General features: G+C 67.7%; 1 protein-coding gene across 3 annotated transcripts in view; it reads left to right on the top strand.

The window, feature by feature from the left end:
• The window catches only part of ZFPM1 (zinc finger protein, FOG family member 1), a 65,995-nt gene that overhangs the window by 26,563 nt on the left and 20,800 nt on the right, over positions 1 to 18,632 (top strand). Inside the window, exons 1-3 of one of the 3 annotated variants that reach the window (XM_053209941.1) lie at positions 272 to 479; positions 654 to 770; positions 3,070 to 3,192. In XM_053209941.1, the coding sequence (XP_053065916.1) occupies positions 287 to 479; positions 654 to 770; positions 3,070 to 3,192 (433 nt within the window). In that variant the 5' untranslated portion in view covers positions 272 to 286. Of the gene's footprint in view, positions 1 to 271; positions 480 to 653; positions 771 to 3,069; positions 3,193 to 13,174; positions 13,322 to 18,632 lie in introns of those variants that run through there. The other 2 variants (XM_027076398.2, XM_053209940.1) reach the window with 2 other exon arrangements.

The following is an 18,632-nucleotide window of genomic DNA, read 5'->3' as shown; positions in this document are numbered from 1 at the left end:
GGATTGGAGTCAGGTGCCCCAGGCCTGCAGCTCTCCGCCCCCAGAGGCTGCAGACACCTGTGCCCCCACCTGTGCCCCCTCAACCACTTATTCGCTCAGCCAGGTTTTCTGAGCACTTCCGTGCGCCGGACGCGGGGTCCACCCTCAAGCTCCCGAACCTCGGTATCTGAGTGTGGGGGGCTTCTCGGAGGAGGTGTCCTGGGCCCAGGAGAGGGTTACCCTCTCGTCTCAGGGGCCCTGAACCCCCGGAAGAGTGTCCCTATGGGTCGGGCGAGGGCTGTGCTTCATGCAACCCCCCAGAGGGCCCCCTCCCCCCGCCAGAGGGGGCACCGCTTATGCTCCCACAGCGTGGAACAGAGTGCAGGGGAGAGCACGCTGCCCCCGGTGCTGGGGAGACCAAGGAGGGGCTGGGACCACCGTCCTGGCGAGAGGGGCCCGTGGGCAGGCCGCGGTTGACGGGACGGCCGGGACGACCCCAGGTGCTGGGGCTGTCGCGGGACTGGGGCTGACGCAAGGGTGAAGTGTGCGCAAGTCTTGGGGGCACCCCCCACGGCCCCCCACGGCCTCTGACCCTGCGGGGCGGCCGAGCCGGTGCCAGGAGGGGGTCAGGCCGCCCCATGAGCCTTACGGATTCCCTTCGGGCTGTTGTGCAGGTTCCCTCGGAGACGTGGAGACCGCAGAAGAGGACGCCGGCCTCCCGGAGCAGGAGGCTGGAGCCGTGGGGCCCGAGGCCGCGGGAGAGCCCGAGCCCCTGAGCCCTGCCAGTGCAGGTGAGTCGCGGTGGGCGTGCCACGGGCCCGAATCTGACCCCTGTGTCGCACCCCCCGCCCCCCACCGCGTCCTTGCCTGTGACTTCACGGAGCCAGGTCCTTCTGGGACTCGGTTTCCTCACCCATGAAGTGGGTGTTAAGCTTGGCGGTGTCTGTGGGCCGACTGCTCCGCAGTTTCCCGCCAGGGCGCTGACGTCCCGGGGACACACGCCACTGGGCACGGGTCCAGCCCCTTCTGGTACCGATGGGGAGACGGAGGCCCCGCTGGGGAGGTCTAGCCCAGGTCGTGGGCCACTGAGTGACCTTGAGAAAGCCATGCCCTCTCCAGCCTCACTTTGCCCTCTGTGGAACGGGGACAGTGAGCCCTTACCTGGCTGTGCCAACTGCCTCAGCACACATGGTCTCAGTACATAGCAGGCTGTAAGGTAAGGTACGGTACCCCATTTTACACCCGAGGGAATGAGCCCAGAGAGGTTAAGAGGCTTGCCCCTGGACACACAGCCTGTAAGCACCCAGGCAGCGATCTGAACCCAGGTCTGGATTCAGGTTGATTCCCCTTCGTGCCCAATGCCTGCTCCCCCCACCCACCCACCCCAGGCACCTGGAACCTTTCTTTGGACCCTCCTGGTGGCAGTTTCGTGGGCCAGAGGTAGTGCTGGGGGGTGGGGTACCTGGGCACGCGCTCACCACCAGGAGGCCGGCTCTGGCCTCAGGGCGAGGGCGGCTTCCCTAGTGAGCTGTACCCCCGGGCCCCCCAGGGGGAGGGGGCTCGCTGAGGCTCTGGGGGCGGCCTGCTTTCCTGAGGAGAACACTCAGGTTGCGAGACTAGTGGGGGTGTGGTCTGGTGCACCTCTCCCCGCCCCCACCCTGCTGCCCATGGCCCGTGATCTTATCCCCATTCAGCACCTCGACGCCCTTGCACACGGAGGATGCGCAGAGAAGTGGGTCCCCGGGCGGCAGCACCTGCCCGTGCAAAGGCCCTGAGGTGGAATATGGCGAGTGGGCAGCAGCCTTCTGCGGGGTGGGGGTGGGGCCGGGGCACAGAGATCCCAGGCAGAGCGCGGGGGACCCCCCCCCAGCATCTCCCAGTCTCAGAGCATCATCGTCCCCCCTGGGATGGCCACAGGCCAGGAGTCCAACAAGCCTCGTGCTCTGAGACCTGGTGGCCCCTCGGTCCCTTTCCCCAGTGGCAGGCCCCTCAGGGGTGGCCCCTTGGCCCACCCAGAGACAGTGGCCGGGGTGCCGGGTCAGGGGCCCGGCCTCCGGTGCCGGCTCTTGTGCATTATTACTATCTCCGCCACCATCATCGGCATCATGTCTGTCCCCGGGGCCCGTGCTCCTGCCCTGCCTGAGCCTCGGTCGCTGGGTCTGGGCGGCCGAGCCTGTGGCAGTGCGCCCGGGGCCCCCTTATCGCCACCGCCATCACCACCGCTGTTAGGTGCTGTGTGCTAATGGGGGCGCCCCGATCTACCAAAGGGCAAGTGGCTGTTACTGGTGGACTTTGACCCCGGTGGCTTTCCAGGGGAGCCGGGCCCCTTATCTGATCTGCTCGCTGGGGCTGCACGGGGTGGGTGGGGGCGGGGCCGGGGAAAGAGCTGGAAAAAACAGCCGGGGTTGCACCTGGCACAGGCCGCGGTGATAACGCAGCGATGGGCGAGATAAGGCGGCGGGGAGCGAGCTCTGCCTCTCGGGCGGGCCCAGCGCGGCTCCCGCGCGATGGCTGGGGCTCGAATGCCAGCCGCGTTGATTTATAGCCAAAAATAATAGGACTTTTATACTGTGTGATTGATTTATTTGATGTTAATCACAGCCCTTATCTTGGGTATTAATAATCTGCCGGGCGTGTGACGTCACCAAGGGGGGGCTTTTATGGGAGCTCATCGATTGGGGGCTGCGTGGTTATCAGGCTCAGCAGGGAAGGCAAATATGCCCTTTGGGCTGGACCCGGGTGCCGGGCCCGGCTGGAGGGGCCCCCAGCTGCCGGCGGAGGAGACCAGGGAGCCTGCACGGCCGCCCGCTGGCCTGGGTGTGCCCGTGAGGCCACCCTGCCCTCTAATTATTAGCGGCCACTGGAAGAGCAATTGTTGCTGCAATTAATGAGGGGATGAGGGGCTCGGAAGGCCAAGGAGAAAACTGAGGAGTCTGTGCCCCCATTAGCGCAAGCCCGGTGTGGAGGGACCTCGGGCGCGTGCTCACCGCCTGGGTCTCGGTGTCCCTCCTGGCCACGGGGGGGTGGTGGGGAGGTGGGCGACGCGGTGCCCGGAGGTGGCGGGGCCTGACCGTGTTTTCCTGTCCGCAGACACCAATCCCCCGCCCCCACCATCGCCACCACCCGCCACATCCCCAGGACGCCCCGAGATGGAGGGGCAGGAGCCAGAGGCCAGGCTGGAGGAGGAGTCGGGCAGCTCCTGGAGCGGGCCAGGTAACCACACCCACGGCCGGGGGCTGCCGTCCTGCCGGCGGGGGGGGTGGACGGGCCTCGGCTTCCGGCCAAGGAGGTTGGTGGCGACCCTCCGGGCCGGGGCCCGTGCCCGTTCCGAAGTCCGGGCAGCCTGTGGGGCCGGCGATAGCGTGGGAGGAGGCCACCAAGCCCTGCCGATGCCCAGAGCTAAACCCCTTGCCCACGCGCTCTGAGGGCTCCCAGGAGGCAGTGCGCCTGGCTGGGGGAGAGGAGCAGGTGGTGAGGCCAGCGAGAGGCATCGCAGGAATTGGGAGCCACGGAGGTGGATGCCTCTGCGTCCCAGCTGGGCTGGGGGTTCAGGCCTGTGCAGGGTGGGAGAGGGCCCACCCCCCGGCCCCCGGGTGGCCGCAGCCGCAGGGTCGGGGGGCAGGAGTTGGCTCCCAGCTGCCCGGTGCTGGGGCAGGGGAGTGTCTGAGGGAGGATTCGTGCTGCCCATCTCCCTGCCCGAATTCCGACTTTGGAGGTCCTGCCAGATGGTTCTCCCTGTGCTGCTAGCAGTGCTGGGCAAGCTGGGCGTGTCTGCTGTTTCTGTTTGTTCCGGGAACGCAGGGGGGCGGGGGCGGGGTCGTGGGGCCGCGTGTCTGTGCGTCAGTGAGGGTCGGCGGGCACGGTCCCGGTGCGGGGACGCCGTGCACTTGGGCCAGGCGTGCGTGGATGCAGGAAGCATTCACTGAGTGCTTGCTGAGTACCCGTCTTCTAGCTGTGCGCCAACAGTCCTCAGGGAGGTTGCACGAGCAGCCCGGGGAGGCCGTGGCCGGTGGAGAGGAAGCACCCAGGTGGGGCAGGGACAGGCTCTGCCAGGGCAGAAGGGACCCGAATCCCTCCTCTGAGGGCCCTCGGGGCCAAGATAGGAAGGGTGTCAGAGATGGTCTCCCTCTAGGCTCAGGCTGAAAGTCCATGTGGACCTCTTGGGGGGCAGGGGAGGGGGTGTCCCCAAGCCTCGGGAGAAGAGAGCCGTGATTGACTAGTGATGTCTGCCACCGGCTCCGGCATAGTGTGGGGACACGTATGCCCCCCGGTGCCCCTCGTGATTTAACACAGCCCGTCCCACACAGGGACAGTGTGGGCAGTCTGAGGCTGTGGGAAGGACGGGGTGGCCTGTCGGTCGCACCAAGATGGCAACCCCACATTTTCTGTGCCGTCTCATTCTCTGCCCTTTCCACCTGGATGGGCCACCGTGTTGCCCAGGAGTGGAGCACCCTGGGTAGGACGGTGCTAGGGGTCCCCTCTGCTGCCCCCAGCTCAGCAACACTGCTTCCCTTCAAAATGGACTTGGCCGCCACCCCCCCTCTTGGGGACCTGTTGACGGCAGAGGAGGGGCCCCGGGTGCCCTGGCAGAAATGTGCCCGCAGTGTGGCCTGTTCCCACCAAGGAGAACCTGGCAAGGGACAGGCCACAGGGCCACGTGTCCTTGAGGTCCTCACGGCCCTCAGAGCTGAGCCGGACGCCTGTCTGCTGGGTGCTGGGGTCCACACGGGGGCCTTTCCGCCCACAGGATGGCGCTGCGCGGGCTGGGCGGGGACCCCGTGGTCAGACTGTGCTACCTGCCTCAGTTTCCCCAGCTGCAGATGAGGTCACAACAAGGCGCCCACAGAAGCCAGGTCAGCACTGCCCCAGGCCCCATGGACCTCATGTTCTAGTCTTTATGAGGAAACTTCCTGCTGCGGGGGGGCGGAGTGGGGACCACCCGTGTGCCTGAGGGACCCGGACTGGCCACTGGATAGAGTGGCCCTGGGGAGGAAGAGCCCCAGGCAGCGTCACCCAGGCTCTGAGGCGGGCACGGGGGTAGCCCCCCCAGTTTATGCAGGAGACTCGGGCGCAGAGTGACAGAGGGACTTGTCCAGGGTCACCCAGCTGGAAAGTGGCAGAGCAGGGTCCAGACCGATCCCCGGCTCCAGAGCCGGGGCCGCGACTGTGTGACTGTCCCAGTGGGGCCCCATCCCCCCGTCAGTGCAATCATCACCCCCATTTCATAGACGGAGGAACAGAGCCCCCTGGAGATGGGAAGCTGACCCCGGGGCACCGGCCGGCCCGAGGGTGGCCGTGGTTTAGGGCTGGAGCGCCTCGGGGGGCTTCCTGTGCTATTTGCATCCCTGGCGCCGGGGGCTCCCCGTCCGTCGCCGCAGATAGCAATTTCTGTGCAGTGGGCAGCGATGGGCCGATAAGCGGCCGCTGGCCAACCGCCGTGGTGCCTGCCCCCTATCAGACCCCGGGCAGGCCGCACTTATCGCCCACCAGGGAAGCCAGAGAGGCCCAGTGGGCCCTTATCTGAGAGGGGCCGCCCGTGCCAGCGATGGGGCAGCAGGGCTTTGCCAGGGCCTGACCAGGCCGGCGTCCCTGAGGGCAGTGCCCAGGGTGGGGGTGTGCGGCCGTGGCCCCTGCCCACGAGTCCCACGCCCCACCCCCCCCCCCCTCGCCTTGTCTGCCCCCTTCTTGCCACTCTGCCCATCCCGGGTGAGCATCTACCCGCCCCTGTATCTGAGTCTGTCCCCAAGCCTGGAAAATAGCCCTGGCTGTACCGCCTGGCTTGGGGACACCAGCTACCTTTGCCCTCTGGATGAAGGCGACCAGCTCGGACCACACGTGCACCTTGCACCGTCTGGCTCTGGGGAAGGGCCTGGCCCCGAGCCTCAGTTTACCATCTGGCCTGCGCGAGGCACAGAGCTCCGTGCACACCGGTCGCCTTCCTGGCTGCCATCTGCCAGCGAGGGCCAGGGCTCGTGGGTCTCCCAGGCACCTCCCCCCCGGGTCAGACCCGTGGTCAGGGAGCCCAGGAGCCGGTGACAACAGCCAACAGCCCAGCGGAGAGACTGGGCCTCGGTGCCTCTCTGCAGCTGCACAGCGGGTACAGGGGGGCCGCTCTGCCCCGGGGCCAAGGCCCAGAGCAGCCGGCCACGAGCACCCCCGGGAGGCACCCCCGGGCAGCAGGCAGGAGGGCCTCGGTACACACTGCAGACACCAGCGAGGTCGTGGATGTGCGAGGGATTCGTGGACGCCGGAGTGCGCATCCGGGACCCATGAGGGGCCCGGTCCCGCCCCCGCCCGACACCTGGTGGCCCCAGAGCTCCAGAACCAGGCTGGGGAGGTCCTCAGGGATGTGTTTCCACTTTGAGAAGTTGTGAGCTCCATCAGTGGCCTCAGCTATCGTGGGTCAGGTGGGAGTATGGCCAGTGGCGCGGAGGTCAGGGCACAGACCCCCGAGCGTGCCGGCCCCGGAGGGGCTCCAGCTTTGCCGACCTCTCTCGGCCTCAGTTTCCTCATCTGTACGATGGAGCTAAGGGGCCTGTGAAGGGGCTACGCCCACAGCACGCAGAGAGCCGCAGTATTGTCTCCCCTCGCCGGCGGCCTGGGCTGGGATGTCATGTGGAGAAGCCACTCTCGGGGTAGAAAGGCACTGCCCGCTTCAGCTGCCAAGCAGGGGGCCCGAGGCTGGGAGAGGCCGACCTCCGCTTCCTGCGTCCCTGCGAGTGGTTTGTGGCCCAGGGTGAGGCCGGCTCCGAGGTGGCCCCACAGTGCGGTCTCAGGGATAGATGTCCCCTCTCTCCTCTGAGCAGCAGGACCGCAGCTGCCCCCTGGGGTGGGTGAGGGCCCGGGCAGAGCCCCCCTTCCCCCCAGAGTTAGGTGGATCCTCCCTGCATCCCAAGGAGCCGTGTGCTGGGGTGTCCTCCATGCTGGGAGCCCCGACCACACCAGTGAGGGCACTGTGGAAGTCCCCGAGGGGAAGGTGGCCCCCAGACGGGCCCCATAGGGCAGGGAGGTCCTCGGGTCAGAAGTGCAGAGCCCGTGCAAAGGCCCTGGGGATGAGACCGAGGCCTAGCCAGGAGGCCCTGGAGCCCGGTCCCAGGTCTGTAGGGAGGGCGCTTCAGCCTGTGGTCGGGAAAGCACCTCTGGGGCTCAGGCACGCGGGGATGCTGGGCTGGGGGCTTTGAGGGGAAAGGCGGTGGGTGGCAGGAGGGGGAAGGCTCAGTATTTTTATCTTTGAAATGACCTTGTTTGCTGGAGGGGCTGGCTGTTTAAAATTCTGATATGCAAATATCTGAGAGCTGTAATCTGTAATCCCCAAAGCATGTCTGGAGGGCAGCTGGCCACGAGCTTTCTGCCTGAAAGGGGTCGGCCCCTCACTCCACGACCCCCAGCCCTCCTGCCATTCATCCGTCCCCTCTCCCCCCTCTCGGTCTCCCCACTAACATCTAAAAGAAACAGGTCAGGCAGGAAGGCCCGCCTCCGTTCGGACTGAGCCTGGAGGGTCCCATCCTGAGCGGGGGTCCTGGGCGCATCACCCACCTCCTGGGCCCCATCTGAGCCCCTGTGCAGTGGCCGTCAGCGTGCCCTCGGCCTGCCTGGCCGGGTCATGAGGAACCAGGATGAAGGGAGCGGCTCTGGGGAGTCCCAGGGCGTCCGGGAGCCTCCTCTGCAGCCAGCCTCATGGTGTGGGACCCCCTCCCGCCTGAGCAGCCCCTCTGCCGGGCCGCCTGGGGCTGGGCCGCCTCCTCCGGCCTCCCTTGCTGCCTGGTGAGCCCGGCACAGGGCAGGCAAGGCCCAGATGCCCCGGATGGGGGCCAGTGTGCAACCGCTGCTGAGTGCAGGTGCCACGCTGGGTGGGGGCCCGCAGGGGGGCGTCAAGTAGCCGTGAGGGTGGCCTGGGCTCCGTGGGCCCAGGCCGGGGGGAGGTGGCCAGGGGCACACTTGGTGGTCAGCTTGGCCGGGGGTGGGGGGCCCCGGCCTTTGGCCTGGCTTTGTGATCAGGGCCCCAAGAGTGGGGTTCCTTTCACCCATAGGAGCCTCAGAGCCTGGAACTCTTTCCTGGTGACCATTGTTCACAAAACAAAATCTAATTGGCCAGGCGTCCGGTGTTACCATTTATGTCCCCATCTCAGGCCCTGGAGGCAGAGGTGGGAAGGCTGGCCATGTAGTCACGGCACTGCGGGTCAGCAGAGACATCCCTGAGCTGAGGCCAGAGGACCAGCTGGAGTGGGGTGAGGGTGTCCGGGCAGTGCAAAGGCCCTGAGGTTTGAACAGCGTGGGTGGGTGTGGCTGGAGCATGAGACAGAATGGGCGCAGGTGGGTCAGGGTTGGGGCTCCGTGCTGTGGGGTGTAGGGAGACGCCTCTACGGTCTTGACATACAAGGAAGGGCTGGGGGATTTCAAGCGAGGTGTCTGGTCAGCTGCCATGCAGCAGCTGGGTTGAAGGAGCACCCGCAGGGAGCACGGTGCCGTGAGGGGCCAGAGGCGGAGCTGCCTCCTGCTTGAGCACTGGAGCCCGATCCCCCCGCCCCGGGGGTCCTGGGGAGCCTGCTGGAATCTTCACCTCTGGAGCGTGAGCAAGGGCGCCGGGCCGGCTATCTGGGCTGTGCTCGGCTGACTAATCTCACTGCCAGAGTTTCTAGGCAAACCTCAAGGTCTGTTATCGGGCGGCGGGCGGTCGGGCCGCCGAGGCAGGACGGCCTGTCCTGATGGACAGCCCGGGAGATGGACCGATACGCCTGGCCGCACGTCCCCTCCCAGCAGCGCGGCCTGCGTGGGTGGGAAAAAATCATTTCGGCTATTTTGCGTTATCGTGGGGCCCGGCACTGCCACCGATAGGCCTATTTGTCTTAGATTAACAGATGGGGGAGGGGCGAAGGAGAGGGTGATGGTAGATGGCAAGGGTCAGCCCGGGGTCAGCTCCAGGGGCCAGAGTCGGCCACCTCTTCTGGGTGTCCCAGGGGGACGTGGGCCCTGAGACCCGCCCGCTGGGCCCTGTGCCTGTCCAGACCCCCTTTCCCGGCCGAGCAGACGGAGATTCCAGGAGGTGGTGGAAGGCCCGGGGTGGGGGGGCTGCGTGCCCCCGTGGTCAGCCAGCCTGCCCGCCTTCCCAGCTGTTTACAGACACCTGCAGGGGGCCAGCCGTGCCGCTGCTCCCGGCAACAAGGGGGGGTGGTCTTGCCCTCTTGGAGCTGTGTCGTGGGGGTGACACAGGCCTTCGGGCCAAAACATCCTGGTCTCTATGGCCCAGGAGCCGGCATGAGAAGGTCGTTCATTCACTCCACGAATACTTGTATGTTAAACAGCTGCTTGGGGCCCGCAGCGTCCAGGTGGCCAGGGCACTGAGGTTCGAGTTAGGGAGACAGAGACAGAATAACCCAGAAGCGACGACGTCACGCGGCCGAGGGGTGAGGCTCTGGAAAAAGAGAGGGAGCGATGCCGAACAGGCCTGGCCAAGCCCACGGGCCAGAAGAGGTGGGGAGCCGCTGGGGACGGTGCACCGGGCACAGAGAAGGCCAGAGCCCCGGGGCCAGAGCGCGCCCCGCTGGGACTGGGGCGGGTGCAGCGGTGAGGAGGGAGGAGGCAAGCTCAGATCAAGGGGGCGGCATCCCATAGGAAATGGGGTTCAGCTGTCACAGGCTGAGGGTCGCCCGTGGGCTCTTGCCAGGGCACGCTCCCCAGACCGCTGGTCCCTGGGCCAGAGAAGGGGCCTGAACCCCTGGCTGGCATCCACCGCCACAGCTCAGGCCCGCCCACCCCTCTGAGCAAGGCCCTGTAGACAGGGCCCCCAGGACACGGCTGAGGTAGGGGCCGTGGCCTCCGTGGCCGCCTGTCCCACATGGGTGCCACCTCTTGCGCTGCCCGGGGGCACCAGGCCACACCCGGCACCCCCGAAAGGCCGTGCACAGAGAGGGGGCATCCGCAGTCAGAGCTCGCTGCCCGTCTCTGTGGGGAAACTGAGGCACGGAGCTGGCAGCGTGGTGTCCCCCACGGCTGGGCTGCTGACCCCTCGCCCCCGGGGCAGCCCCTCCCCGTGGTTAGTGGCTCCCCACCCGGCACCCAGATGGGCCCTGACCGGATGGCTCGCTGCCGCGGCTGGCTCCGTCGTCCGCCTCACCCCACCTGGGGACCAGGGCCTGTGAGAGGCGCAGGCGGTCAGCAGGCGTGGCACCAGGACGCGAGGACCACCGTCCTCCGGGCGGCTCCCGCCAGAGCTCACTGCCCCCTGGTTTGCGCTCTTATCTATTGAGCTCCTCCCGTGTGCCGGCCCCTGTTACGGACACCGGGGACACCGCAGGAACAAAAGAGACCAGCCACTGCTCTCCTGCAGCCACGGCCCATGACAGAGAGCACCGCGAGGGGCTCGGACACTAACCGAGAGAAACGCAGGGGAGCGCGTGGCAGCTGGTGCTGGGCGAGGAGATGCCCCTGACCCGTGGGGATGTGCACAGACAGCACCCTGGGCCGGGGAGCAAGCTGCAGACACCCTGGGTAAGCCGGCCTTTACAGCGCAGCCGAGCAAAGGCCCTGTGGCGGGGCCGCAGGGGGTGGACTCGGGAGACAAGCTGACGGCAATTTGGCAGCAGGTGCCGTGCTCCCCGTTTTACAGATGCGGAAACTGAGGCCCGGAGAGGTTCAGTGACCGTTTCTGGCCACCACCACCGGGCGCTTGAGTGGACTGGGTTCGCGGCCCTGGTTCCCGGGGAAAGGTCCCCTCACCCAGCCCCTCTTGGCCTTGTCACACGTGGTGCCCAGGGGCTTTCCGACGCCTCCCGGGGTGTAGACTCCGCCTGGCGGAGGGCGAGGGGGCGGCACAGCACCCGGCAGGGAGCATGGCCGGGGCCTGAGTCCTCGGCCGTCCCGGCGGCGGGTGGGGGCCCAGGCCTGGCCGCCTGCCCCGTGCCGCCCGCTGACCTCACCGGCCTTCCGGGAGCGGCTATCTGTGGCCAGGGTGGCCTATCTTGGCCGCGGGCGCTAATCGAGCCTGGCTTCCTCCTCCGCCCTCCCACCGGCTTCCTGCCCCCGGCCAGACCGCCCCCTGGCCCCAGGCCGTGTCTGCGCGTCCGTCCGCCTTTGCTCTGCCAGCGCCTCCCAAATGTCAGTGGGCTGCAGGTCTGGGTCCGCCCGCCCGCACCTGGGGGGCCCCTTCCAGGAGGTCCCCTCGCTGTCCTCCTCCGGGGCCCAAACCCAGACTCCGCACAGCCTGGCCGCGTGGCCTGGGGCCTCCACGAGGAGGTGGCCGCAGACGCACCTGGGAGACACCCGGGGGCTGGCGGGGTTGGCGCGTGACAGCAGGCCGTTCCCGCCACAGCCGCCACTGCCATCCACGCCAGCAGGGCCCTCTTCCCAGGACCAGCACCGGCACAGCCCCTGGGCCGACAGAGGGACTCCTGCTGTCGCTCACGTTGTCACCGTCGCTGTCACTGACACAGTCAGTGTCCCTGACTCCGGCATCGTCAGCCTCGCTGTCCCCGTCCCGTTACCCCGGACCTGCGGGGCACCGCTCGCACCGGGGCGGACCTGGCCTCCAGCTGGCCCCCTTCTGTGGGCCGGGGCCGCCGCTCTGGGGCGGGGGCAGGCCATCGGGAGACATGACGGGGGCCGGGCAGGGCGCAGCGGTCCCTGGGCACCGTGTGGGTCCTCCCTGTGGCCGTGCGTCCACGGCTGGGGCCTCCCGTCAGGCTGTTCCTTCTCTAGCCGGCTCCCCCGGCCCCACCTGACAGGCAGGGAAACCGAGGCTTGGCGAGGTGCGGCGGCTCTGTCGGACCCCCCCCTGGGATGGGAGCCAAGCCCCCACCTGCAGCACCCCCGCCCGCCCCTGGGGACCCCTCCCCTGCAGCCAGCACTGGCTCTTTATGTTTGTTTATTTATTTATTTATTTATTATTCCTCTATCTCTGTGCCTAACTTTTGATTTCCTCACCGTGTTTTTCCATTACGGCGGCCGTGGATGCGGCCGATAAGATCGGTCCCCGGAGATGGGACAAAGGGGCCGCCATTGGTTCGAGGGCTGGTCATATCCTGCCCGAAAGGGCCGAGCTGGGCCTGAAACACGGCGTGATGCTATCGCTGGGGCTTTTGTGTGTCGTCGTCGTCGTCGTCGTCGCGGGGAGGCCCCCTCCCCCGCCCAGGACCCGCTTTTGCCCCTCTGCAGCCGCCTCTGGGTCGGCCCTCCCTCGGCCCGGCCCCCGAGGGCAAGGCCGCCTCGGGCAGGTGGGCCGGATGTGTGGGCATCCATCGGGTGTCGTGGCCTCCCTGGGGCCCCGGGCCTGTCCCTGCCCTCCCGGCGAGAGCTCACAGACATCCGGGTGCCCCTGGCTGCGCCCCACGCCACAGCCGCGTGCTCTGACCCTGACTCCGCAGTCCCCTCCTAGGAATTTATCCCGCACGGTCACCTCCGTGCGGACAGGCATAGGGTGGCGAGGACTGTCATCGTGGCCCTGCCGACCCGCAAAATCTCTACCGGAAGAGGGAGAAACGTTTCTGAAAGCACATTCCCCGAGGATTCCTAAGCGTTCTGTCGGCACGCGTCTCCCTGCGCACACCGTGGGGCTGAACGGACCCCGAAGGCCGCGGCAGTAACAGCCGATCGGGGGTAACGTCGGGTGGCCCCACCGCCACCCGTCACCTTGCCACTGCCTGAGGCAGTTCTGCGGGACTTGCCCTGCCCCGCCCCAGGGCCCAGGGGCCTTGCGGGGTCTTGGAGGGCGGGCACATGCCACCCCCGTGCCAGGTGTGGAGCTGGGCACGAGCACCCCCACGGAGCCCAGCTGCGGGCACGGCCCCCCTTCTGGGGCCCGGTCGGCCGCCCCGAGGGCTCCGGAGCAGAGGCAAGGTAGGAAGGAGCTGTGCCTGCTGCGTGCGGGGGGCAGTGCCCTCTGCACTCGGAGCCTCCCGCCCCGCTTCCTGGACCCCTGCCCCAGCCCAGCCCCCTTCTTCCCTGCCTCCCCTTCAAGGGGCCTGAAGGACGGAGGCCTGGATGGGGTCGGACCTCTGGGCTTGAACTCCGTCACCCGCCTCGCTGTGTGGCCGGGTCCGCTCTGACCCTTGGTCTCGTCTGTGAGGAGGAGAATAACCACGCCTGTGCTGCAGGGGGGCGGGGTTGAGGGCAAGCCGATCAGTGCTGTGAAGGCAGGTGTCTGGGGTTCCACGCAGGGCAGGCCCAGGCCCTCCTCTTGTGAGTGCCTCCTCTGTGGGCGGGGCGGACAGGAGGCTGCCTTTTCTGGAAGGATCTCTGTAACCCCTGAGGGCTCTCCGGGCCACGGGTGGTGGCAGCGTCTTATTCTCCATGGTGCCGGCTGACCTCTGACCTCCATGCCTGCTGCTGCCACGCCCCTGGGGTGGAGGTAGGCACCTGCCAGGCTGGGGGCAGCACCCAGGCCACCAGCAGTGGCAGCGGTAGGAGGGCCGTCCCGTCGGCCTTCACCCCTGCGACCACCCAGGCTCTGCCCAGACCCTCACTTGCCCACCCGCCTACCCTTCAGTTCACAGAGAGGCCGGGCCCGGACCCGTGGCCGCTCCCCAGCCTAGGCAGGGAACGGGGTGTGTGGCCAGGCCAGAGGCCAGGAGGTGGTGAGCTGGAGGCTGGACGGGAAGGAAGGGCCCCCGGTGGCGTCGGCCCCTGGAAAAACAGGGGGCAGGGGCCAGGACACCGATAGGAGCCAGATAAGCTGTTTGCACAGGAGGTATTTTCTTTACCTTATCACACATCCTGCTTCCAGCCCGCTGCCAGGATGAGGCGGGGCAGGGGAGAGCCAGGGACCCCCACCCCAGCGCTCAGGCCTCAGGGTCTCCCAAGGCCAGAGAACCCGGGTCCGGGAGCTGGTGGGACTGCCTCTCCCCACTCCATAACCGGGAAGACTGAGGCCCAGAGACCCAGGGCGGTTGGCTCTTCAAGAAGGCTGGAGGCACCATGAGTTCTCCCACTTCGAGGCTCCTGGAAACCGGGGTTCTCAGATCCCACGGGGCTGAGGGGAGACCTCGTCCATCGGAGGTCGTCTTGGCGGGGTGCGTCGGGCCCAGTGCGCACACTGCTAAGGGGTCTCAGGCCCCACCACCCACCCTGTGTCTCCTCCTGCCAGACGAGCTGCTCTTGGCCGTGCCCGAGGGGGAAGTGTCTGACGGCACAACCAGGTCCCCAAGAAGCCCCCGGTTGGGGGTTCAGGTGGGGTGATCAGAGCTCAGGGCAGCCCCCACTGTGACCGCCCCCCCCGGACCTCGCTCTGAGCTGCCCGCGGGGCCCCTACCACCCACGCGGGGCCTGGTCCTGATGGCCGCGGACGCTCTGCCCCTCCCAGCCCCCCGGACCCCTCTCCCTGAGCCTGCCGCCCGCCCCCCCCCGCCCCAGTGGTGAAGGGCCCCTGCAGGCCCCACCCTGGGCTGCTGGCCATCCCAGGAGGCCCCAGCTCCAACATTAGCTGGGGCCAGGGTTCAGCCCGATAAAGATGGGCTGTTGTTCTGTGTCAAAAAAATCAATAATTTCCAGCGATGTTTCGACGATAGGGAGGGAGGTTCACAGGCACCAGCTGGTGGGTGGGGCGGGGGCAGAGCGGGGGCTCCAGCATCTGAGGGCTGCCCTCCGTGCCACTGCCCCCCTGCTGGCTGGCGCTGCAGACCCACGGTGGTCCCAGGGCAGCTCCAGGTGACCTAGGCCGGTCCGCCTCTCTCCTTGCCTGCCCCCACCCCCCGGCAATGCCCTGCTTTGTGGATGGGCTGGGCCCTCCCCAGGGCATGTGGGCAGCCACTCTGGGCCTCCCTGTGTCTCCCCGGGGGACGGGCGCCCCTTCTCCCCGGCCTGTGGCTTCTCAGCTGCTCTGGGTCATCCACTGCTGGCCCTGCTTCCAGCCACCGTCCTCCAGACACGGGTGTCCACTGGGTCGCAGGCACTCTCAGGGCCTCCAGGACACAACCGTCAGCACCCCTAGCACTAGAGGTGACGGGAGCCCAGGGTGTGACAAGGCCAAGAGGCAGGGAGGGGCCGGTAGCCGATGGCATCACCCCCACTGCCTGCATGGGGGACAGGCACACGGAGGTCCCCGGCCAGGCATCCGGGGCCATGCCCCGTGGTGGGCACCGTGGCCGGCACCCCCTGGCCCACGGCAGAGCTGGCCGTGGTGTGGGCCCGCCAGCACCCTCTGGGTGGCTCCCAGGGACACCGCCTGCCCGCCAGCTCCCCCAGGGCTCGGGCCAGCCCCACGTGACGCAGCCGCTGAGCAGTGCTTGGCGGCCGGAGGAGGGTTGGGACAAATGACGCCACGCCCAGTGGCATAGGCCCACGTCCAGTGGCAAACGCACCTCGGGCAGGTGTGGGCTGGGCGGGCCACCGTCGCCTCCTGGCAGGTAGGCCCCGTGCCAAGGGGAGAGAGAGGCCTCAGGGTCCGAGCTCCAGAACCCACCCCCTCCAGCCTGGCCCCCTGCGACCACCTTAGGAAGGGAGGTTCTGGGCTTGAGACCCTTTGAAAACCTCGGGCTGGGGAGAGAAGGAAGGGCCTCTGCAGGCTGGACACCTGCATCCAGGCCCAGAAGCCGGTGGGGCCACCGTGGGCAGAGGAGCTGGAGATCCTCTCGAGCGGTGGTGGGTCTGGGGTGGGGGCAGCCAGGAGTGGCCCCCGTGTGCAGTGGGTCAGGGAGGTCCCTGGGAACGGGTGCAGGGGTGGGGCGTCGTCCTGAGGAGAGGCGGTCACCCTCTCAGGGGTCATAGCCCTGCGGGAGCCAGAGCCCGGCTGTCCGGCTGTGCCATGGTGCCCCCGTGAGGCCAGAAATCCCAGCGCGTAGGTGAAATCTGAAGGATGACAGCTGTTGGTCCCGTTTTTATACACGTCCTCAGTTCACAGGCCCTGGGCCCCCTGGCTGCCTCTCCCCAGACCCTGGCCCTCCCACAGCGGTCTGCACCTTCCGGGGATGCTCTGTGGGGTCGCCGGGCCCGGAGGCAGGGTGGAAACCCTCACCCCGGATCCCCAGGAGCCACTAATCCGTTGAGGCCTCAAGTGACTTTGCTTTGGAGGCGGTGATCGCGTGTGTGTCCGTGGCCCCCTCGCCCTGTCGTACCTGGCAGACAGCAGCACACGTCAGATTATTCCTTCCACCGTGGCCGTACTAAATGCCGTGGGGCCACTGCCTGGACACAGGGATCGTCTTCTGCCCCGCTCAGCCTCGCTGCTCCCACCTGTGAAATGGGGCCACGGCCGTGCTTCCAGATCCGCCGGGGCATCCCGGCATCCCGCATCAGGGGTGTCCCGGCCACCTGACGTTCCAGATCCGCTGTGAGTGGGTCCATGCGGCCTAGGTTGAGGTCCGAGGGACCTGGGCTCTGTGACCTCAGACAGTCCCTCAGCTTTTCCAAGTCTTGCTTTTGTCAACTGGCAAGGGAAGACGGACCCCGCCGTTGTTCCCCAACACTGTGTCCCCATAATTCACAGACGGGATCCTGGGGCCTGAGATGGGGTGGGGTCTGCCCAAAGGTGCCATGGCCACTGGTGACGGGGAGGGCTGGAATCAGGCTCTCCCCTTTTTCCCCGACGTGGCATTCAGGTATGGCTTGGTCCAGGGCACATGCCGGCTGGCTGGCCCCACGGCTCTGGGTCACCTGGCCCTGGGGCCCCAGTCTCTGTGGGCGTGCGTTCGCTTCCCGGAGCCTGCGGGGTGGGATGGCGTGAAGGACAGCAGCCTGGGGGGCGTCTTAGCACTGTCCCAGGGGACAGTGGGCACCTCCGGCTGGTGTCCGGGTTTGGGGAGAGGCAGCATCGGGACAGGCCTCCCGCGGAGCCCCTGGCCGCCCACCGTGTACTTTGACCTTGCCGACCCACTGGAACACAGCCCCGTGCCTTCCTCGCCTCCAGCTCAGCCTGTCCCAAGTCCCCCTCCTCTGGCCTTGTGGCCCCATGTGTATACAGGCAGCAAACACGGGCCGACAGGGTGGGCCCCAGCAGGTACAGATGTTCCCAGAAGCCGATGGGGACCCGGCCTCCTCCAGCCGGAGCACAGGAGGATTGCACGCGAGCAGGGCCGTCCAGGAGGGGGCCCTCCAGGCGTCCCCTGCTTGGTGTTCCCGGGTCACCAGGCTCTGCCCTCCCAACAGGCGGGAACAGGCCCCAGATCTCCCAACGCGCCGGGGCCGAGGGTGTCCCGGCGAGCCACTGGCGGTGGCTGCCGCTGGGTCCCACTGTCGCACGCGGGCTCGGAGGCAGGGACTGGGGGCCCTGTGGTGCTGCTGGAGGTTCCGCCGCCGCTGAGAGCGGGCGCTGGTAGCGTGTGTCTTAGGAGAGGCGACCCCCGGAGGGGCAGAGCCCGGCTGGCGTCATGTGGGACTCTGGCGGCCTGGCTGGATGCACCTCGCCTTGTGCTGACCTGTGAGGCGGGGACTCTTCCCCCACCCCCATTTCGCGTAAGGAATAGCCGAGGGCTGAGAGGGAAGTGACCCGTCCAGCTGGGAGGGGGCCGTGGTGGGATACAAACCAGGCTCTCGAGCCCCCGGGGCTCAGCCGGGTTAATAGGGGTCAGTCTCCTGCCCCCCCACAAGGCAGCTCTGTTCCAGAAGGGCAGGTCCATGGTCAGCTGCTAAAGCTGCAGAGGGGACAGAGCCTGGAGGGCGGTGGCTGTGTGGGGACAGGGCCTGGACGGCGGTGGCCGCATGGGGACAGAGCCTGGATGGCGGCAGTGGCCACGTGGGGACAGAGCCTGGATGGCGGCGGTGGCCGTGTGGGGACATGACCTGGATGGCGGCAGTGGCCACATGGGGACAGAGCCTGGATGGCAGTGGCCACGTGGGGCAGAGCCTGGAAGGCAGTGGTGGCCGTGTGGGGACAGGGCCTGGAGGGCGGTGGCCACATGGGGACAGAGCCTGGACGGCAGTAGCCACGTGAGGACAGCCTGGATGGCAGTGGCCATGTTGGGACAGAGCCTGGATGGTGGTGGCCGTGTGGGGACAGGGCCTGGAAGGCAGTGGTGGCCGTGTGGGGACAGAGCCTGGACGGCGACAGTGGCCGTATGGGGACAGAACCTGGAGGGCGGTGGTGGCCGTGTGGGGACAGTCTGGATGGCGGTGGCCGCGTGGGGCAAAGCCTGGAAGGCAGTGGTGGCCGTGTGGGGACAGGGCCTGGATGGTGGCAGTGGTCATGTGGGGACAGGGCCTGGACAGTAGTGGCCACGTGGGGCAGAGCCTGGATGGTGGCAGTGGCCACGTGGGGACAGGGCCTGGAGGGCGGGGCCACATGGAGACAGCCTGGACGGCAGTGGCCACGTGGGGACAGAGCCTGGACGGTGGCAGTGGTCACATGGGGCAGAGCCTGGAAGGCGGTGGTGGCTGTGTGGGGACAGGGCCTGGAGGGTGGTGGCCGCATGGGGACAGAGCCTGGATGGTAGTAGCCACGTGGGGACAGCCTGGATGGCAGCGGCCATGTTGGGACAGAGCCTGGATGGTGGTGGCCGTGTGGGGACAGGGCCTGGATGGCGGCAGTGGCCGTGTGGGGACAGAGCCTGGAGGGCAGTGGCCGCGTGGGGACAGAGCCTGGACAGCGACAGTGGCCGTGTGGGGACAGAGCCTGGACGGCAGCGGTGGCCGTGTGGGGACAGAGCCCGGACGGTGGCAGTGGCCATTTTGGGACAGAGCCTGGATGGTGGTGGCCATGTGGGGACAGTCTGGACGGTGGCGGTGGCCGT

Source organism: Acinonyx jubatus, chromosome E2 (genome assembly GCF_027475565.1).
Source record: "Acinonyx jubatus isolate Ajub_Pintada_27869175 chromosome E2, VMU_Ajub_asm_v1.0, whole genome shotgun sequence".
NCBI classification, from domain to species: domain Eukaryota; kingdom Metazoa; phylum Chordata; class Mammalia; order Carnivora; family Felidae; genus Acinonyx; species Acinonyx jubatus.
Note: the sequence above shows the minus strand (reverse complement) of the source record. Positions and strands in the feature narration are given on the sequence as shown.